This window comes from Mchenga conophoros, linkage group LG7 (genome assembly GCF_057382185.1).
Source record: "Mchenga conophoros isolate Kocher_MC1m ecotype Shallow Benthic linkage group LG7, M_conophoros_male_GT1.1, whole genome shotgun sequence".
In the NCBI taxonomy this organism is placed as follows: Eukaryota; Metazoa; Chordata; class Actinopteri; order Cichliformes; family Cichlidae; genus Mchenga; species Mchenga conophoros.
The window spans coordinates 12,467,906-12,490,073 of record NC_140532.1 but is presented as its reverse complement, the minus strand read 5'-3'; the positions used below and the strand labels follow the sequence as shown (position 1 = coordinate 12,490,073).

The window sequence follows — 22,168 nt, the reverse complement described above, 5'->3', positions numbered from 1 at the left end:
ATCACAATGTCACCAGGAGACCGAGGCCCTGTACAGGCTCTTGGTAAATGCATTGAGGAAATTAATGACTGGTTGTGCCACAATTTTCTCCAACTAAACAAAAACAAAACTGAAGTAATAGTCTTTGGCGCCAAAGAAAAACGATTACAGGTCACCAGAGAACTTCAATCTATACATCTAAAAACCACAAACCAGGCGAGAAATTTGGGTGTAGTGATGGATGCAGACCTAAACTTAGAAAAACACATTAAGACAATAACAAAATCGGCTTACTATCACCTCAAGAATATTTCAAGGATAAAAGATCTGATGTCTCAACAGGACCTGGAAAAACTAGTCCATGCATTCATTTTTAGTAGGCTTGATTACTGTAACAGCATCTTTACAGGTCTACCTAAAAAATCAGTCAGACAGCTACAGCTCATTCAGAACTCTGCTGCTCGTGTCCTCACTAAGACCAAAAAAGTGGACCACATCAGTCCAGCTCTGAGGTCTTTATACTGGCTGCCTGTCCGTCAGAGGATAGACTTTAAAGTTCTGATGCTGGTCTATAAAGCTCTGAATGGTTTAGGACCAAAATACATCAGTGACCTCCTGACCCAGTATGAACCTTCCAGATCCCTCAGGTCATCTGGATCCGGTCTTTTATCAGTTCCCAGAGTCAGAACCAGACACGGAGAAGCTGCATTCAGCTTTTATGCTCCTTATATCTGGAACAAACTCCCAGAAAGCCTCAGATCAGCTGAAACACTCAGTTTATTTAAATCCAGGTTGAAGACTCACCTATTCTCAGCTGCATTTGAATAAAGCACCAAATCCACACTTTTAAGCTTAAATTTCAAAACTTACATTTAACTACTGATCTTATCTATTTCTGATTTTATCTGTTTTGATTTTATATACTGTTTTGTTTGTTTGTTTGTTTGTTAAGTGGGTTTAGAGCTCTGGGTAGCTCCCCAACTGGGTCTAGACTGGGTCTAGAGAGTATTTTAAATTCAGGGAATTTAAAATAGAAAGTAGCTCGTCCACAGAAGGACTGGTAGCTCCCCTTACGATAAGGGTTCAGATCGCGCGAGCAGGTGTGAAATGTGTGTGTTTAGTTAGTTTGTTTGTTTGCTTGTTTTAATCAATTTTAAATCATGCTTTTTATTTGTTTTTGTTTCTAATGTCTCTGTAAAGCACTTTGAATCACCTTGTTGTTGAATTGTGCTATACAAATAAATTTACCTTGCCTTGCCTAATAAAACTAAAATAGGATTTACAAGCATCAGCAGCATCCAACAGATATCACTCTGGGGAGTCTTGTCTCTGTGCTGTGGTTTCCACTAATTTCAGTTAAAAAGACCAATCAAAACTTGGAGTGACAGGCAGGTTTGGAAATTTGTATAAAATAGTCTCAAAATTATTCACGATTGTGCCACTATCATAAAGCCCCTTTATAGCCAAGTTTATATAAGTTCTTTATGTCTAAAATGTGTGTAATATTTCCTACTTCATGTGATTCCCTTGTTTTATTTCCTCTTTGAACTCCTCTGCAGGTCTGGAGTCCTTGCGTGACAGTGCCCACTCTACACCGGTGCGTTCAGTGTCCCACGGGGAATCCTTTATACCACGCTCCCGGAGCCAGGTCGCAGATACCAGCGAGGGGATGGCAGTCATCTCTGACGAGGCCTACAGCCCCTCTGACAGCGTCCTGCCCACGCCGGTGGCTGAGCACAGCATGGAACTAGCCGTATCACGCCAAATCAATGGAGCGCCCTGCAGCATTGAGGAGGAAAAGGAGTCGGAAGCGAGCACCCCTATGCATGGGGAACGGGGTGATTTTGGTGCGGACAGTAGATCTGCACAGGAGGGCGCAGGGGGGGACTCAGCCCTCAGCGAGGTGGAACAGGTGAATAAGTTTGTCTTAAGTGTCCTCCGTTTGCTCCTTGTGACCATTGGACTCCTCTTTGTGTTGCTCCTCCTCCTCATCATCCTCACCGAGTCAGACCTTGACATTGCATTTTTAACTGATATCCGCCAGACCCCCGAATTTGAGCAGTTCCATTACGAATACTTTTGTCCCCTCAGGCGGTGGTTTGCCTGCAAGCTCCGCTGGGTGGGCGGGTTGCTCATTAACAAGTGAGAGTGAGGTCGTAGAGTCCATAAACCTGTTCGGGGGTCTGACAAGACGGTTAGGACTCCGGAGTGATGGAGGGCAGCCTCGTCCCAACCATGAACCCTGCTTCTCTCATCCTCCTCCTGCAGACAGACATACAGCTTGGACCACTCCTGGTAACACCGGGCCAGGATCTCTCTCCCCCTCCTCCACTTTAAGTTGCCCTCACCCACTCAACCCCCTCCTCGTTTCGCTTACGTTGTTCTTTTTTTCCTTTTTTTTTTTCTACAAAAGCCAGGACACCTTTTTTCTGCAATTTTTTTTTAAATTTTAAGCCATTTCAGGTATTTTATTTTTTCAAATAAAACAAAGGAAAAAAAATTAAAGAGAAAAGCAAAGAACTAAAGGATTTTAAACAGTTCCTTTTACCGGAACAGAAGATGTTTTTTTTGTCGCAACAGATGAACGTTGCCTTCGTTTCTTATTTATTGCTTTTAAACACGATTAGCAGAAGGAGAAGGGGTCGTGAATGGTGATCAAGGAAGTTGATTTTGTCAGTAAAAGATGAAAGTGAGTCACGTCAGAGTCAAAGGGCCTTCTGCTGTGAACCATACATGAGTCAAAGTGGTGTAATAGCGCTTGATATCGATTCATCCCCATCAGAAGTCGGCAGCAGATTAACCTCATTAGAAAAACAAAGCAGTTTGACGGGAATAATAGTGAAGGCGTGTGGAATGGAAAACAGAAAGTGTGGTTAATGAGTTTTTTTTGGGAATATAGAAATTATCGATAGCTTAAGACACAGTTAGACTTCAGTATACATTTGTATACAAGGTTCGCAAGGTTATTTTCTAACACTTTATAAGGATACGGTGAAATAAGTACCAATACCTGTAGTGTTATTTTCCCAGTAGTGTCAGACGTGGTTAGAAAAACGCTCACAATGAGCAAAGATTCACTGGCACCAGTAGATGATAGTCTAGGTAGATGTGCAATGCTGACATGGTTTTAATAATTAAGAACTTTGAATGTGCTCGTTGGTTCAGTTCTTTTGTTATTTCTTCATTTTAATTTGATTTGCTTTTTTTTTTTTTTTTCATCACGTTGAAATTCGATGAATTTCAATGATTTCTTTGTATGAAGAATTCTTGATTTATTTTGGTTTCATATCAACCTTGCTCTGACTATATTATTATTATTGTTAGAATAAGAGTAATACTGTACTTTTTGTACAAATTAGTTTGTTTCCTAATATATATTGACACGTTTTCCATGTATATTTTAACAGAACTGAAATGTTATTTTGTTATTGAGATTAAATTATACCTTTTTTAGCGCTGTAAGGTCAGAAGCATTTATGGAAAGATGGAAGGAGGTCTGAAAAAGAAAAAAGAAAAAACAACAAAAACAACAACAAAAAAACAACAACAAAAAACAAACAAACAGGGCTTTTATCCAGATCCACTCAACACTAATCATGCCTCCCATCACTCCACCAGCAGAGTGTGTGCAACTTTAATGACCGTTTAGATTGAATTAAATCTGGAATGTCATTGTACCACCAATACTAAATAATTCAAAAACATATGTCCGACTTTCATAACTTTATCATATCTTATTTTACTTGAAGAATTTGGAGAAGTGACGGAGCCTGACTGACTGGATCTACGTTAAAGGGGACCTGTTTTTTGATATTTAAATATGCTGGATTCTCATGTTTAAGATAGTTGAGTATACAAATGTGCAAATAATCCATGTGAGACAGAAGCTCAGACTTCAGGCTGCTGACAGTTTGATTTTTTTTGTTTTGTTTTGTTTTGTTTTGTTTTGTTTTGTTTTGGGGGTTTTTTTGGACCCTTGGACCTGCATGATGTCAGTAAGAGCGGATGTCCCTAATATGGTCATGTTTAGGCACACAGTGCTGGTTGTGTGCGCACATAACCACCACTCACCTGATGGAGTGGGGGAGCTGAAATAGCTCATTTCAGACAGAAGATAAGCTGAAGGGCTGCACTAAAGCACAGAATGAGGTAAATAATAATTATTTTAAGCTGTTTTTCATGCAAAGCTACTCTTAAGGATATAAAAGGTCCTCTTAAAAAAACAAACACAAAGTAATTTGACATTCTTAAAAATTTAACATTTAAAAAAAACTAGGAGGCTGTTTTGATAAAATGAATATTGCATAAAATTAGCTACTATTAATGCAATAATTATCTTTTCTCTGCATTTATAAATACAGTATCTGTTGGTCAGATTAAGGAAAATCGCACTGAAACAATAAATTAATCTAGAATTAACTAATGTGAAACCAGAAATCTCGACTTTGGTGGAGACAGACTGCATACAGGAATCTTTTCTTTATCTGGAGTTTTATATCAGATAACATCTGCTCCTTGATGTCTTGGTCAGGCTTGAGGCTCTTCCGTCTCACAGCTCAAGGGAGCAATAACTGTCGCGGCTGCTGGATTCTGGTTAAAATCGGGGGGGTTGTACCTCCTGCACCAAATGCAGGTGTATGTGTTAGTGTGTCATTATGTAGGAGTGGAAGCAAGATTCATGGTGATGGAGTGGAGGCTTGGACAGACTAAAGCAGAGAAGGAGGAGAAGTGAGAGGGGTGACGAGAAAGAGATGTAGAGAAGTTCTGAAGGATTAGTTACCATGTAAATTCGAAATTGAAGGCTGATCAACGGCTGTACAGGGTTAATGTTTTCTTTTCTTCTTTGTTTTCTTTTTTGGTTTTTTTACACACACCCTCCTGCAGCTGCTCCACTAAAGGCTTGATGGTGCTACTTGATTTGTTTGCTCCTGTGTAATCTGAGCATATAAGTCCTCTGCTATGGCCTGACTGCAGACAGAGTAGCTTGCACACTGGCATTGTGGCTGGATCCACTCCTTTGGCTAATTGTCTTTCACAGGCCATAGTTATCTCTGGTGGAGGTAACAGCACTGACATTTCTCAGCACAATGCTAAAAGGAAACATGGAATCAATACAGCAACACTAGCAAGAACGCTGTTGATGTAGGAGCTTATTTAAGTGAAGAAAAGAAAAAAAAGCACATTTTTTCCTACCAGGGGGTGGAGCGGGGCGGGTGGGTTGACTTTTTTTGTGTACTTTCATACTTCATATTTATTACTTTTTCACTGAGGTCAGTATGACCCTTTAGTCCAGCCAGGCTGCATTGTTGTAGACATCTTTTTTTAAAAGTGTTCCTTTTACATCTCTCAGCATTATGTAGCTTAAGCGGTCTCTCTGAACATGCAACAATTTAAAAAAAAAAGAAAAAGAAAAAGGCAGCATTATTCATGAAGCAATAAACAGCTGTAAGAGCAAAAAGTATGAAAAACATGTATACTAAGATCTAATGATGACTAATGTTTGATGAGCCAAATTTATTCGCCCAATTTGCTGTTGTGCTCACTCAAACAACGATGCTTGGACTCGAATGCTTAGACGCTCAGTTACCTTTGCAATCAGTAATCACAGTTTCTAAAATGGCATTTTCCTTAGAGACCTCTTGTGTGGATGTTTGTTCTGCTGTTTTCTGTTGTTTCACTGTTAAGCAAAACATTACTCCCTGTGCCTGGATCCTCACTCTGCAGTTTACCAAAGTGGCAAAGATGAAGGAATGGAGACAGAGAGGCGCGACATCTCTTTCGGCTACAGACTTCTCCATCCTTAAATCTCCCAAACCAAGAGGGGAAAAACACTTTTCAGCTCTGTCTTAGACTCTAGTGTTCAACAGGCAGGCAAAACTCTTTGCAAGCTTGTTTCCTGTGACTAACCTGACATTACATTGCAGTTGTGGTGCCACGTTTCCATTTTCTGCAGTTACTTTACTTCATGGGAGATGACAGAAGCTATATCTGTCATTTATGGTTCATAAGGAAAATTGGCTTGTTTGTACTTTTTGAAAAAAATATGTGGTTGCAGTGGAAGATGAAACATGAATTTTAGTAAAAGTAAAATACACGTGATGAGAATTAACCCAGTAACATAAGCTGCATGGATTTAAAATGCAATTTCATATGACAGCCAACCACCAGATTTCTGTAAACTTTTGATCGATTGTTATGAAGGCTGTAACAAAAAGATCTTAAGTTTCATGCCTGAGGTTGCTTTTTTTTCATTCTACTGGACTGCACTTTACTGTGACGTGTTATGTTGTCTACATATCTGAGTCATTATTAGCTAAAACAGCTAAAAAAAATAAATTTAAAAAAATAATCAGAATTTAAGATTTCTGTTGCAATCACTTAAACCAACTTACCTGACCACAATTAGGTGGTTTGTTCTTAATTGGCTTGATTTCCTCCCTGGCCAGAGCCCCTGTCACATTAATGTGAATGGTGCTTTTCGCACTAAGGGTTTAATGAAACTAACCCAAGACAGCTTGCTCTGCTTTTTGCCCTTTGCTCGCTCCCAGTACAGACCTTCACACAACTGTGCATACACGTCAATGAGTGTATATGCATATCCATGTCTGGTGGCGTGTTCTCTAGTCTGCCTCATTCTATCCTCAGATCGCAGATTGCTGTTTAATTATGTTAAATATAAAAGTATATATACATATATATATATATATCTCCATGTGCCAAATCCAGTTCTTGTTCAGTCTGATCCATTCCAAAACCAATGTTTGTACTGTAGGTAACCTTCTGTACAAGTCAGTATAAAATATTGTTTCTCTCCAATAGTCCCTTGTAACTGGTGCCATTAAATAAGACACTTCAAACTTGAAATAAATGTTAAAAACGGATGCAGCTGCTCGTGTGGTTTTGTGTAAAAACAAAACAAGTTACATCGATACTCATGAATAAAATTTTAATTTATTTTTATTATGAAATAAGATAAGCACAAAAGTGCAGGGAAGGATTCCATCCACAGAAAGTAAAAATGTACAACAATATAAACATGCGATAACTGTACAGAAAATGCAGTTTTAGCTGGTCCAATATGAAGCAGCAGCTTGGTGGATTAGAAAATTAGCTTACTAGTCTACAAAGTCAGATACGGGATGAAGGAGTCCTAGCTCAAGTGTGAAAATACTGGCTTTAAGAACGGACGCTGGCTGCTTTGAGGCATCGGGGCTGCCAATAATCCTGGTCTCCTGGCTGCTGATGCATCACCTGCTGAGCTCCTGGACCCTCGACCTCCACCCCTGGAGCTGGAGGACGACCAGGATTTATTGCTGCTGTAGCCACGGCTAAATCCACAAAAATCACCACAGCAAGACAAAAGAAAGCAAAAAAGAAAAATAGTTCAGTTACAAGGGACGCCTATTGGCAAATATGATCCCCAACTGGATGATGAAATGTGAGACAACACTCTACAGACCCTTTAGAACTGGAGCTTGTGTTGCCACATCCTTTTTTCTTCTTGGAATACTTGAAGAACGGAGCCTTCTTTCTCTTCTGTCCCTGTGCAGACTTATTACGGAAGTAGGTGGAGGATTCAGTGTCATCCTCATCATTTCCACGAGTGCGACCTCGTGCCGTGTCTATCCACCCGTCGCCTCCACTGTCAGCCTGCTCCTCTGATACACAGAAGACATTTAACTTTATTTTTAAATTCACACAAATTGTGTTAAATTAAAAAAACAAAAAAAAAAAAACTACAGGCAACCACTAGTGCTAGTGGTCAGCCTCCTCATAGACATGCCAAAATCTTAGATGTCTTGATCACATTCACAAGATTTTAAGAAACCTTGACCTCTGACATTGAGGTCACAAATTTAAACTGGTCTGAGATTTTAAGTAGATACAATTTGATATAACTGGAAGCTCCTATGCTGCCTCATTTTCAAGTTATCTTATTCACAAACTCAGGTGAACATGCTGCCCACCTGCCTGTTAGCACACCATCATGTGATTCAAAAAGTTACAATGTGCAAAACTTCAGTAGGATCTCTTACCAGGTAGCTGCCACTCAGAATATTTCTGTAGGACCTGAATGACTTCAGCTCCATACTTGTCCAGTTTATCTTCTGTTACACCATCAATTTGCAGGAGGACTTCAGGGTCAGAAGAAAGCTTTTCTGAATGTGACAAAAAGTGTGTTAAGTTATAAAATGTTTGCTTTTGAAATTAAATAAAAAGTTCTGTGTCTGAGAAGTTTAATTACCAGCTATCTTTTTCAATGTGGCAGTGGAGAAAATGTTGTAATAATGAAGGCCAAATGCTTTCCCCAGCTGCTTGCAGAGATCCAACAGCTCCTTAAGACACTCCTGCACCATTGCCTCTCTCCGGGAGACGTTCTTCGCCGTGGCAGCTTTATGTTTCCTGATGGTGGACGCGCTCTCAGTCTCATAAAACTCCACCTGGGAAATGATGAGAGCCAGTAGTGTTTTCATTGACTGGCAGCACTTCATTGCATTTTCCTACTCTACCTCTCTTCATGACACTTAAAACGATTGGTGTACAAAGGGCTTTAAAGTAAAAATGACACAAATTCCTATGTTTTAGCATATGAATTTCTAATACACACTGCAAGCAAATTAAAAAGCACCAAGAAAAACAATTGATAATTGATTTCATCATGCCTGTCAGGTCTGTAAAGGCCTTAAACGCTGATGTGCGACCTCTTACCTGCATGTGTCCAGACAGCACATTCATTGCTTTTGTTCCAGCGGAGATATAAGACACAGCTTGCCCACCATTGGTGATGTAGAGGTCTTCAACCAGGACGTTATCCAGAACCAGCTTTTTAAAAAGACGGTCAGCATTGTGTCTGGAGTAGGCTGCTCCAATGCCAAACATTCCTGTCTGTACCTTGGCAGCTTTAGAGCCTGACATAAAAGAACATTTACAGTTTTTAACCACACATAATTCAAACAACTGTACTGGGAATATCAACTTGTCTAGCTGCCAAATGCATTTTTACTGCTTGCTTGTGTATGTACTGTACCTATGAAGATATCCACAAGCATGTTGAGGGTCAGTCTGTTTTGGTTAGCAGTCTTGCCAAACCTTGCTCCGACTTTCTCACAGTTCTCCTGGACAAACCTCACGATCTTTTTCACGTCTTCAGTCACGTTTCGCATCTTGTATTGCTGTTTTTAGGAACATTGATGGCCAATTACAAACAGCTGGCGGTAGGTTACATACATCATCAACATAGAAGAAATGATTCCTACGTTGGGTTTGGTACAGTTGTCGCAGCTGACGTCTGGATGGTCCTTACAAAAGTTTCTGTTGAACTTCAGCTCTCCGAAGTAAGCAAGCAGCTGAATTCTTCTGCACTCCATCACGTTCTCACAGAAGTGCACCATGCTGTGTAGGTTGTTGTAGTGAGTTGCCTTGGTGTGTCTGTCACCTTCTCTGTCCACTGCGATAATGCAAGAAGCCAAAAAGACACTGTGTAAACATGTTAGGAGCTGAACTGGCCTGGACGGTTTGATTTTCTATCACTTACTGCTGATAATCCTCTTGATGCGCTGGACGTCGGTGTAGGAGTAAAAGAGAATGCAGTGAGAGATCTCTCCATCCCTGCCAGCTCTCCCCGACTCCTGGTAGTATCCTTCCATTGATTTAGGCAGACTAGCGTGGATCACATAGCGCACATCAGGCTTGTCAATGCCCATGCCAAAGGCTATGGTGGCACAGATGACCTGTTGGCAGCAAATGAAAAAAGAGGATTTCAAGCATGACTCGAAACCATGATTTAAATTACGCAACCATCTAGTGATCTCGTCTTTGTGGCCGGTACCCAGACTGCTGGTTATGTTCATAATATCTATAATTTGAGTTTTGAGCTGACCTGGCAACCATCCTGATTGATCCATTTGGTCTGCACATACTCTCGGTCACTGTCACTGAGTCCTGCGTGATACGACAGGGCTGATAACCCTGCTCTCTGAAGACTCTCGGCCATGGCATCACAGTCATTACGAGACAGGCAGTACACGATGCCAGAGTCACCTGCATCAGAACAACAGACAGATGCATATAACCCCCGACAAAACACAGATTTAAAAGAACTTAGGGATTTCATTTCTATCCAAAATAACATCCAACAACTTGATATAATAAAATTCTACACAGTAATCCACTTGGCTTGTTGTCTGCAAACTGTTTTGATTTCCCACCTACTGTTCCAGACATGTGAGGGCTTAAAGTGTTCATATACAGTTAAAAATTTAACACAGCAGTTATGACAGTGTTCTGAAAATAGCATGCACCGGGATCAGAGAAAGTACTGAATTATTTACGTGGGTAGTGCTTCTTGATCCAGCTGGTGCAGTCCTCATCCACCTTTTTGGGTTTCTTGGGCAGCACTGAGTACTTCAGGTTTGTTCTGTTGAAGCTCATCGTAAACCTGAAAACACATTAGAAGAAAAATGTTCAGTTACTGTTTTGCTTTTTGATCCAGCAAGAAGAAGAAAAACACACACGCACGCACGCACGCACACACACACACACACGTTTTAAATCTAAGCCAGAGGCTGAAAGTGAAGACATACACTTGGGGTCGACTCATGTTCAGCTGGTTGAGGATGTCTTTCTGCACTCGGGGAGTAGCTGTGGCTGTCAGAGCCATCATTGCCACATTAGGGAACTTCTGACGCAGTTCATGCAGCTTCTTGTAGTCTGGGCGGAAATCGTGGCCCCACTGAAAGATTTAAAATGATGGAATGATTCAAAATGGCTGCTGCTAAAAATAAAAGCATACAGCAGGATTGGGTGTGCATGAAAGCAAAGGAGCATACCTGACTGACACAATGGGCTTCATCTATGACAAACCGAGCCAGAAGGCCTCGCTCGTACAAGTTCTGCAGTGCGGAGATTAACCTGTTACTCGCACTCACCTTTTGGGGGGGGAGTGAGGAATAAGTCAGTTTTAAGCATTACAGAATTTATAGTTACAGACATGTTTAATTATGCAATTAAATCTTTCAAAATTAGTTTACAAGTCACAAAAAGCTCACCTTTTCAGGTGTGGCATAGAGCAGTTTAATAATGGGATCTTTCCTTGAAAGCTGCATATAAATCCTCGATGCTTCACTATCACTTTTATCACCAGATAGACTTGTTGCTGGAATCTGAAATGTAAAGCAATACAATAAAAACAAAAATTAAAAACCAAAAACACAAAACAAACCACAACAACAACACAAAAAAAACAAAAAAAACAAAACAGCAGAAGTATAAAAAACTTCCTAAACCAAGACTGAAATTACTATTCACAATATTGACTCGCAGTTCCATTTCCCATGTAGTGAGGAGCTGTTAGTGAAAACATTAATGCAAGTGGGCTGGACAAGCAAAACTTTTGGTCAGTCTAAGGAAGTTTAACTACACAGTTAATCCCTCCGATATCTTAATATAAGCAAATCAAATGCAGTCTCTACATGACAAAGAAATGCTGCTGTAGTAAATTAAAGACATTTGTCAGCTCAACTCTTTGGACTTAACTTGTGAGAAATAAATGTGTAAAATTTTAGAAAAGGCTGTGGCACTTCATTTCTCAGGCTGTGATTTAACCATAAAGCAGAAAACGTATGCACCGGGATGTCTGTTTTTTCAAAATAATTACTTATTTTGAAAAAAACATTTGTTTCAATTGTAGACAGGATTTTTTCTGTTGTTATTTAATTGTTTATACGTTACCCAATTACTTTTTTCTAATTGAATGGCCATAGGGGAGGTGTTTATCAACAGGAAAAACAAAACTTATTTAAAAAACAAAAACCAAAAAACACAGTTAACAGTGCAAAAATGATGCCCTCCTTCACACTTTCCAAGACCTTCCTTTGGGCCAAACTGGAGTCTTTGCCTGACAAGTTCTGGCCCCTGGGCCTTATATTGAGATGCATGTTATAATCCAATCATTATCAAGTAATCAAGTGGCAGACAGGGGCCAACTGGTGAAATGAACCAAATCTGACTGCCAAAAGTTAAGATATGAACTGACCCATAGTTTTGAAAAACTGTTAAAATGAAAATACTTTTTAAACCTATTAAATTAACTTATTAAATACATTTTCCAAGTACACGCATAAGCACTTCACACTTTTCTCTGATCAAATATACGAGTGGAAACAAGCATACTTACATCCAGAGTGGTGAGTTTCTGAACTTGGTCTACGATGAGTGATTTGAGTGGAGAAACCACCACAGTGACCCCCAGCGAGACACACGCAGGCAGCTGATAGCACAAACTTTTCCCTCCACCTAAAAAATACAACAGTTTAAGATACCTGGACATCTTCACAGCAAACGCTGCACTGCTACTGTAAGCATGCTTTTACAAACCTGTGGGCATTAAAACAAACGCATCTTCACCCAGCAGTGCAGCATTAATCGCTTCTAGTTGATTAAACCTGAACTGATGAAGTCCAAAACGCTTGTGAAAGATCTTCATCATCTCTTGTGAATGAGGGAAGTTAAAGCCTCTGAAGCGATCATGAGCTGGGTTTTTGAAGGTGGGTTCTGCAAATAGAGACACAAAAAAGACAAGTTCCTTAAAAATCAAATCCTGTGTTTATCAGGTATGACAGACCACCTTTAAAAACATACGTTTTCTGTTAAATATATAATTCATATGGAGTTTTGCATTTCAGGAGAATGAAATCAGTACACATGGAATGTGTAACAATCTAGAACTGTATGAGATTTGTGGACCAGAGGGACACAATAGGCTGTTCTCAGATGCCTCAAAAACAGATTCAGTGAGTACAAAATGACTTGCCTGGAGAACAAATTGTTGACGGCTTTGGAGCAGAAGTAGGTGTTGTTGGTTTCTTTTCCCATGAGGACTTGCTCGGCCCCCCCTCTTTCACTGCTGTAGTCACAGCTGATGAAGTTTGTGGTTCGTCAAAGTAATCTGGGATATCAGAGTCATTAAAGTCATCTATATCAAAGTCGTCATTATAGAAGTCATCCATTTCTTCATCTTCAGCAGCTACAAACGTTGGGGTGTTGTTCGATTTCTTCTGCGCACCACTCTCTGAGTCCTTGGGTGAGAAGAAGAGGTCTGAGCCATCAAGATCAATGCTTGATTTCTCAGATATATTAAAAGATGGCTTTGTGAACCTGTGTGCTGATGGAGAGTCACAGATACTGTCAGTTTCAACACCTATTGCCCTGCTGTCCTTATTATCCAAGGGCTTTATATCAATAACACTGTCAGAGTGATCAGAGTCATAGTCCACAGAGATGACTGAAGATCTTCTATGCTGAGGAGGCTTCTTGGAGTCCACAGGCACAGAGCAGTTGGATGAAACACCGTTGCTAGAAAAAGATGTTTCTTTGAAGCTGGGTTCAGAAATCACTGTGCTGTCTGGCTGCTGCATCCTAAACAAACAGTCACCGCCAGTTGCAAGAATTCTCTTCCTGCAGGATAAAAGCAGGTGATTATGGTCATAAAGACATTTAATTAAAACACCATGAATAATACCAAAACTACACACAAAGCTAACACACCTCTGGGCCCTCTTCAGTAAAAGTTCATCTCCACAGGACAAAGCAATTAATTCATGTTCAGGGATGGAGTCAACCAGAGCACAAATGGACTCCATGATAGCAAAAAGTTTTTCATCTGAAAAGAATTCAATACATGGAAGAAAAAAAACAACAAAACATACTTTTGAATAAAATGAAGTATAGGATTTTTTTTTTTTTTTTTTTTTTAAAGGTACAACACTCACTTGTTTTGTCTTTTAAGCAGAGCTCGGATGGTTCATGCAGTGCGACGGGGCTCTTTGATTTCACAGCATTGTCTCCAATTTGAGCATCAGCTGATTCAGCTCTGTTTGAAAATAAAGAAAGTCATGTGATACGTTTCTAACTCTTAGAACAACCGTAATTTTTAAAATGACTTTCTTGTTATAATAAATATGACCTGAAAGAGTGATTAAGTTCATCAGCTAAGTATTTATTAAGGTCAAAGATGAGAAACCCACAGATCTTTTCCCCCACAGATAGGAAGTTCAGAGGAACCAAACTTGCTGGCCATTAAAGAAATTCAAGTTTACGCCTTTTGCTCACTGGCACCATCTCTGAAGCCAAGGCTGTCTTATATACTGTCTATATTTAAAACTTTCCCCATCAATCTAACTATTATCACTACAGAGAAGCGATTGCTGGCAGTAACAACTTTTTACAGGATGAAAGAGAACATTCGAGCATTTTGGCTGCTACAAACACAAGTATGATTGGTAAAATATGCAGACAAGTCTAAATTCTGACCTTGTCTCCAGTGCTGAGCCTGCGTAAATGATCTCATCAGGGATGGGTGAAGGTGGAATGCAATCAAGGTCATCTTCAGGCTCAGAGTTGTCATCTATCTCTATTGTCTTTGGGTCAATCCATATTTTCTTGTTACCTATAGAGTAACACATGGTAGCACATAGCGTTTTTTTGTTTTTAAATGTAATCTGTTGACCAGTGTATACCTAAAATAAACACCCAGTTACCTGTGCTTCCTGTAAAAGGTTCCAGCTCAGCATTATTATCTTCTTCACTGTCACTCAAGATATGCTTTAGATGTGCAGGATGTTTTCTGTTCATCTTAATGGCAAGTTCCTCCTCATCTGACCAGTCTGCTGGTTCCTGGTTTAAACTGGGTCCTGGTGAAACTGCAGCGGTGTTGACATTTTCCTCTGGCTCATCTGTTTCCATGCAGGTTTGCTTACCACTCTTGCTAGTTAATTTGGATGTTTTAAATAAGGAATCATAGTTTAGTTTGCCACTTTTCTCTGATACTTCTGAACTGAATGAGTTGTTTTTTCCCTTGGCTGGTGTTTCAAAGTCATCTAAATCATCCCAGTTGTCCACAGGAAAACTACGTGACACATCCAGAGCTGTGAAATTGAATGAATTACTGCTACAAGATAGGCTGTCAGATTTAGCTGGAGCTGGTGCCGACTTAATATCAGAGACCACTGAAGGTGTTTGGGATGCAGGAGAGGCAATATCTGCTGGGCTGATGGTATCCGACTTGCATTTTGAACTTACAGAGTAGTTGTTGATTTTGGATTTTTGAGGTCTCTCAAGCTTGTTTGAAAATGTCAAAGGAGATGGAGTCACCAAACTGCTCTTGTGGACATTGACATTCCTGTTTGCCAAAACATTTGAGCTGATTACCTTGGTAGGGACTTCCACCTTGGTCGTACCTGATGAGGACTTCTTTTTGAAAGAAAAAGCCCTGAAAATTACACACAAAAGGAGCTGAATTATAAAAACAATATGACTGTTAAGACAGCTAGTCTAACAGACAGTCTTACAGACTTTGAGGTGAAAGTGTCGCAATTCGAAACCATATCGCATGCCCAGCACTGTCACCCTAAACAGAGTGTACAGTAAATAACAAAACGTATCCATCCTTTTGCTGTTAGCAAAGCTTACAGTTAGCTAGCAGTTTTTTGGCCATACTTACCCCGGTTTAGGTTTAGCAACAGACTGCTTGCTTTGAGCAGCATTGCTGTGCCTCGCTAGCTGTTCCTTCAAGTTATTTTGTGGTAGACTGGACATTGTTTTTAAGAGGCAGCACTAACGTGTTAGCTGGCTAGCAATAAGAGCTCAATTCATGAAGTAGCAGCGAGCAGTTTGTTTAGCATTACGCTAGACACGACGTGCGACCTGTCTCCCGGAGAGTCGCTCTTCACTCGTACCCCTCGTTGGAGTAAAGCTCAGTAACGTTCATTACAGTTAAATATTTTTCCCTTTGTTTTGACCGGAGATTAACTCTCTCAATGTGTACCTGTAAACCCAGACAACAGATTTTTGCGCCCATTCAACAAACGGACTTCTTATTGGCCGAGGCTGATTTGGCGTGAGTATCATGGGGAATGTAGTCTTCCGCGTGCACGAAACACATTGGGCCGGTTTCACACGCACATTTTATACTTGTTTATAATGCAAAAGCAGCCTAAAATGTAACTTTGAGCTGATCTAATACCGTCTACGATCGTGTTACATAAAACGCAATGATTTTATGAATACAAATTATCATCCCACCACTGGCTATAGTAGACCGAAGACCTACCTAATAGCGACCTCTGCTGCCCAGTTGCATTAAAAAAACAAAAAAAAATCAGAAACCCTAACCCAACAAAATCAAGCTACCGGGTAAACGTTGTTTGCAGCACTGATAATCAGTGTTGGGACTAACGCGTTATTAAGTAACGCGTTACAGTAACTACGTTATTATTGTGGTAACGAGCACGGTAACTAGTTATTATGCCAAAATCAGGAACGCGTTAGTCGTTACTGGGATTTAGATAGGGTCGTTACTCGTTACTTCGTGTGGTGGCTATCGCGGAGCTTCCACAGATTCAGTAACATTAGCAAGTGGTGGAGGCCAGCAGGTGGATGAAGGAAAAGGGACGCAGAAGGAAAAGAGACCCGAGGCGGCCGCCGGTCCAAGTGTGAACTGAACTTCAGGTAAGAAGTTATGACCTGCAGTCTATCTGGGTCAGATATGAACCAAGTTTAGGTGGAGTTTATTTTCGTTATTCTGACTTTTTCCGTACTGCGTGCTAGCTAGCATGACGGAGTTTCTATACAGCTGGGTGGTGCTATGAAGTTAATGATGTTGAACTTTATTTTGTTCATAAGTTATTAGAGTTGCCAACCGTCCTGTCTGGTATTCAGAGAAAATATTACGCGTTTCTTATTGAGGTGAAAAGGAACAGTTTGTCCCGTAATTCAGCTACAATGAAAAAGGCACAAAGCTGGAGTTATTCTGTCTTTGCTGCACAGCTGCCTCTTCTTCTCTCATTCTCCCCCCTCCCTCTCCCGTTTCTACTTCAATCATGAAAACTGATCAATGATCAGCTGATCGTCTCTCTTGTTTGTTTATCGCCCACTTTGTGCCGAAAGAGGAAACCAGCCGATGTCGCGCTAAACAACAGCAGCACTTTTAAGCTTGATCAGCTGTTGTTAGAATTTATTTAATATTAATTTCTAGTATCAGCTGATGTTTGCTGGAGCCACAGCTGTAAACCTGCTGGTCATGATACGGTTTGGATATGTGGTGAGAGGGAAACATGAAGATGAAACCAGGAGATGTCCTTACTGGATCATCAGAGCTGAACAGGTGATGGAGAAACAGGTTTACCTTTTAGGTGACATGAATGAGTTGAAGGGAAGTTATGAACTGTTTCTGAGAGACAAATAACACCAGGATCCTTTTTTAGGTAGCTGACAGCTGGTAACTGTGCAGGGGCGGGTCTAGCAAAGTGTTGCCAGGGGGCAGGTAGGGCATTAACAGGGAAAGGGGGGCACAAGGAAATACTTTCTTATTCTCATTTAAAATGTCTAGCTTTTAAAAAATAATTATCTGAATCTTTCAACAAACGATTGATAGATTGATGCATATATACCATCGAAACAGTGTACATCACTGTCACAACAGTGTTTATTTTCATTCAAAGGCTTTATGATTTTTCCTATAATGGTGGGCCGGTCTCTAGTCAAATTCTCCGGGCCAATTTTCTGTCCCAGTCCAGCCCTGTATGCAGCTCATCTGCAGTCTGGTGTTACCTACATCTTCCTATTCAGAAGGCAGAATTTCTGAGTTCTGAGTACAATCGAAAGCACCACGACTGCAGTTTTTGTGTTGGATGTAAAAGGCGCACATGACTCTGTGACGTAGGCTAGAATCATGGCAGCAGTCAATGACGGTCCAGGCGTGGAATTTCTCTCGTGGGAATATGCACATTATCTTTTCCTTTCTATTGGTAGGTGGCACAGTGCACTTGTGGCAAGTAAGCAAGCTAGAAGACTGGCAAAGTTATGGAAGAAACACATTAACAAGAGAATTCTGAGTAAAACCGAAGTTACTTTCCCTAGTAACTAGTTACTTTGAAAGTAACGAGTAACTTGAAGTAACTGAGTTACTTTTGAGAGAAGTAACTAGTAATGTAACTAAGTTACTATTTTAAAGTAACTTACCCAACACTGCTGATAATGCCCTTCATACCCTGCAACATTCCTGTCACAATGGTCTAATTAAACCAATGGATAGAATCTCCGATTTTTTTTTAAATATTTACAATAAAATTGTCACAGAGGGGTGTAACATTTGTGTCTCTTTGTTTTCTGTGACTTTTTACTGCAGTGCATTGTGAATAACAACTCGACATATTTAATAGAGTTTATTTGCAAATTTTATCAGAACAGTTTGAATGATTTTCAATGAAGTGATAATTTCAGTTACATTTATTTCATAGTGTAGTGACCTGGATCTTTCTGTCATAGTGCTTGAATGGGGGTTAAGACTTCTTCCCTTTTTTGGAAAAACAACACATCTGTAGATGCACAGGCAGCTGATTTTAAAACAAACTCTATACAAACAATATAAAAAGGAACTGGCTTCATCGTCGGCCCTTTTGTAATGTGCAAACATGTAATAATCACACCACTGGGAATGATGCGCAGGCAGCAAGTCCACACATGTTCTTCCCACGTTCAATGAGGAAATACCTGTGAGAGGACAAAACTGTTACTCTGTTTCTTTGGTTCATAATATTTAGGGAAATTTTTCTACATGTGACTGATTAGAAAAATTACCCGTTCATGCCCCAACTCGATCCCCATGAGTTCTTTACTATCCAGTGAGGAGTACCATTTTCTTGTCCATAGCCGACAGCCAGAACTGCATGGTTCACTTTGTCAGTGGTGTTGTGGCATTCAGTGCTGAAAGCAGAACATGTTTCTTCTGACTCTATATCTTTTATTCAGAAAGAGGAACTAAACCTCTCAAATGTCTGAAAGTAACAGCTTTACTGACATTTTAAACTGAATGAAATACTCTAAACCCTCTTTTCTCAGTTCTTATTTTAGCAGCAGTGGTTGTGGTAAACTTGCTGTCCAAATGAAAAACAGGTTTTGACCATGTGTGTTTATGTGAGCATCAAAAGAATAATAGACTTGATCAGTAGGTTCAAGTAAAGGTCTGCCCCATTCATTTCATGGACACTGCAGGGGAAAAATGATGGGAGCAAACATGCAGGAATCTGCTTACATTTGGTTATAGCAAATATAGTGATCATATAAACACTTAGTATGTTTTAATAAATGTGAAAAAAAGACAAAATTGAAATTATGACATCTTCTTACCTGGTGTACACACCCTGGTGGTAACTCATAAAGTCAGAGGTCACCTCAAAAGCAAAGCTGACAGGATTGTGTGTCCCGACAGCGTCCACCAACTCCATCTCATTGTACTGACAGACGGCAGAAAAACGTCATCATTCACTCGCTTCACTAAAGACTTTTCCTTGATGAAAATCCCTGATGGATACTCACTGCTGTTATGTTCACCACACTATTCACAAAAGCAGCTGCCCTTTCTGGTTTGTACACACACTTACCCTCCTAAAATGACAAAAAGACACAGTTAAAATAAATTAAGCCATTAAACACAACTGTTTGTAACTGAAAAGTCTCTTTTGTTTAATGTTTCTTTTTTTTAGTTGATAGTTACAAAAGCCGTGTATGGATAGTCCTGCTCGGTCATCAGTCCCTTGTTGTACATGATGTATTCAAATGCTTGACTGGGAAGACCACTGAAAGACAAATTAATATGTTATTAAACGAGTGAGCAATTACACGTAATTTTCTTTTAAAGGGGAAGGTAGGAAATGTTTGACTCGCCCATTGCATCCATGGTTGTTGAAATCTTGAGCGCAGTCTACCAGCTGTTGTTCTGACTAGTTAATGCAATAGGCAGTAAAGTTAGTCATTATGCTTTGTCATGAAGTGCAATTTTTGATACGTAATCAGCTAATAAAAAACGAGTCACCAGCGGTACAAGCTTCCCCTTGTTGATGGCAGTTACAGACTCCAAACAGCCAGTGGTGGAAAACGTCCAGCAACTACCACAGCCTCCCTTTGCCGTAAACACACACACACACACACACACACACACAAAGATTTTAGGAAAGATTTTATGCACTGAAAGAAATACTAAAAAAACTCAACTTAACACTGGGCCTTTTTCTTACAGCAGACCTGTTGACATGTTTTGTTTGGAGGAACACTGGATAAACTATTTAAGGGCAAACAGTTTTTGCAATGCCACTCAGCAAGTAAGTTTAGTTAACCTGTTATCGACATGCAACAGTAACATTTTTCACTGCATTGTGGGGAAACTGCATCCCCTTAAAGGCTTTCCTTTTTCCTTTTACTATTACTATAATGTTTTTTTTTAATCTACTGTCTGACTGAGCAACCATGCATGTGGATGTCTGAGGTTCAGACTCACCTGATTCTTCACTGGGGTCACATAATTCCCTTTCTTTCTCCAGTCGATGGAGTCTGGTAGCGGCCCATTGCTGCTGAAGTAGTTCCCTTTGGTGGCAGAGCAGTTCTGCAAAAATCAACTTGTCAAAAAAACCCCAACAACAGCTTAATCATCATTGCAAAATGCTTCTTGTATGAGCATCATTACCTGAGGCTCAGACATGAGGAAGGACTTTCGAAATTCACTGAATGTCATGTCTGAAAACTGGTTCAGTGCCACTGCAGGAAGAGAGGAAATGCAGGTGAAAGCACTTTAGGATGAGCCACGTGAAACAAAACGTTAATGCAAACACAAAGAGGTCTTACTTGTGAACGAGTGGTTTCCTTCATTGTGTTTGTCAATCCTCTTCTTGTTCTCTGTGAATATCTGCAGTCTTTGGTAGTACTCCTTCAAGTTGTACCCTTTGTTGTACTGTACATGGAGGAAGGGTGTTGATTTAGACATTTATTTTTAAGTTTGATGCAGTACCCACTTGAGCCACGTTGTTACTATGATTTTCTCACCAGACAACTTCCTCATAACAACATACTGAGCGCAATCTTTTGCTTATGTCACGGCGCTATAACCTACCTGTGCCATCCATGACTTGAAGTGAAACTCGTCTGTAAATAATCCATGTTAAAAAAAAAATGTTAAAAAGTGTCCGATAAAGAACATGAAACAATAGAACAGACGCCGTGGCCGTAAATATGAAAGCGAAAGCTGGTGTAGCGCAAATGTCAAAGCAAAAAAGCACTAAAGGAATAAGAATGTAAAGCGGACTTTACCAAACAAAAGAAGCGACTTACCTTGATCAGACAGGCGAAAAGCTGACGTTACAGAGGCCGCAAAGAGCACAAGAAAAACGAACATTGTGTCGACTGTTCCAAGTGCCAGTATTTGCAGCAGGAGTGTGAAAGTGAAGTGAAACAGATGAGGCGAGTCACGAGGTGAACAGCTGCTGTTACAACTATGTGGCTATAGTTCTGCGATCCACGGGTAAATGTTTGATGGTTCACGGACTGCGTTTTGCTTTAAGCTATAGTTATTAAAAAATGGAGAGCACTGCAATAAATAATCATCACAATGCACAACAACTGCCTTCGTACAAAATGGTTAAAATAAACATAAAATAAGCGGCGTCTCAACTGTGGCTAAAGTGACATTGTGGCATTAAAGAAATGGAAATTATGTACTAAATGTATAAAGCAGCAGGAAAATAAACGTATATAATCTGTTAGTAATATTTTAGCCCCAGTTTATAGCATGAGCATGCTATAAAACATGTTTAATAGCGTCCTCCTTTTTAATCTGTGTTTGAATATTTTTTAATGTGTCTACATTTAAGAATGTCGCTACAAGGGCATATTTTGGTGAAATAATATGGTTTGTATGACTTGAAGCAATCATTTTTAAATAAATAAACAAGATAAACATATGCCATCAAGTTCACTGCTAGAGTCAGACCTGCGTTATTACCAAGTCTTTTGTGATGTTAGTAAATGAAATAAGGAAATCAATAAAATCTAAGTAGACCAGGTATTAAGCTGGTCCCAGGTTTCATGAAAGTTATGATGTGATTGCAACTTGGATTTTAATATTTATTGAATCAGAAAACAATTTATGTCATGTTTAGTTTGTGCATTTGTGAAAATTCTAATTATGATCATAAATATTTTTTTTCATATTAATTCCGGATTTTGCCGGATCACGGTAGGCCGCTGAGCACAGTTGCTTCCTAGGACAGAGAGCTGCTTATAAAGCTAAGAACTTTCAGACTGTATTTTATTTCATCATATTAGATGAGCATGTCAACTGATACAAGATCTACAAAAACAC

At 39.9% G+C, this 22,168-nt stretch overlaps 3 protein-coding genes across 7 annotated transcripts in view; 1 reads left to right on the top strand and 2 right to left on the bottom strand.

The window, feature by feature from the left end:
- frmd5a (FERM domain containing 5a) overlaps positions 1–6,860 on the top strand; it is a 70,390-nt gene extending 63,530 nt beyond the window's left edge. For 3 of the 4 annotated variants that reach the window (XM_085282129.1, XM_085282130.1, XM_085282128.1), the window contains one exon: positions 1,539–6,860. In XM_085282129.1, coding sequence (XP_085138255.1) covers positions 1,539–2,125 — 587 coding nt within the window. In that variant the 3' untranslated portion in view covers positions 2,126–6,860. The remainder of the gene's footprint in view (positions 1–1,538) is intronic. The other variant, XM_085282131.1, reaches the window with a different exon arrangement.
- A 41-nt stretch (positions 6,861–6,901) lies between these two features.
- Positions 6,902–15,873, bottom strand: blm (BLM RecQ like helicase). 2 transcript variants are annotated; one of them, XM_085282125.1, is made up of 22 exons: positions 15,479–15,873; positions 15,187–15,247; positions 14,517–15,096; positions 14,290–14,425; positions 13,749–13,849; positions 13,525–13,639; positions 12,791–13,434; positions 12,355–12,531; positions 12,155–12,273; positions 11,028–11,141; positions 10,809–10,907; positions 10,563–10,711; positions 10,311–10,417; positions 9,860–10,020; positions 9,515–9,710; positions 9,237–9,427; positions 9,008–9,152; positions 8,689–8,888; positions 8,225–8,420; positions 8,016–8,138; positions 7,439–7,637; positions 6,902–7,307 (listed from the first exon to the last, which is right to left on the bottom strand). In XM_085282125.1, the coding sequence occupies exons 1-22, from the start codon at positions 15,571–15,573 to the stop codon at positions 7,130–7,132; spliced, it is 4,086 nt and encodes a 1,361-aa protein (XP_085138251.1). In that variant the 5' UTR covers positions 15,574–15,873; the 3' UTR covers positions 6,902–7,129. The 2 variants fall into 2 exon arrangements, with proteins under 2 accessions (XP_085138251.1, XP_085138250.1); XM_085282124.1 differs by having other exon boundaries at positions 14,517–15,247.
- Positions 15,874–18,185: 2,312 nt separating this feature from the next.
- LOC146569674 (pro-cathepsin H-like) lies at positions 18,186–22,043 on the bottom strand. Its single transcript, XM_085282132.1, has 12 exons — positions 21,139–22,043; positions 20,921–20,952; positions 20,656–20,761; positions 20,498–20,568; positions 20,312–20,416; positions 19,850–19,936; positions 19,702–19,757; positions 19,532–19,613; positions 19,354–19,422; positions 19,165–19,271; positions 18,616–18,741; positions 18,186–18,528 (listed from the first exon to the last, which is right to left on the bottom strand). Exons 1-12 carry the CDS (start codon positions 21,200–21,202, stop codon positions 18,459–18,461), a joined length of 975 nt encoding a protein of 324 aa, XP_085138258.1. The 5' UTR covers positions 21,203–22,043; the 3' UTR covers positions 18,186–18,458.
- Positions 22,044–22,168: the final 125 nt, after the last annotated feature.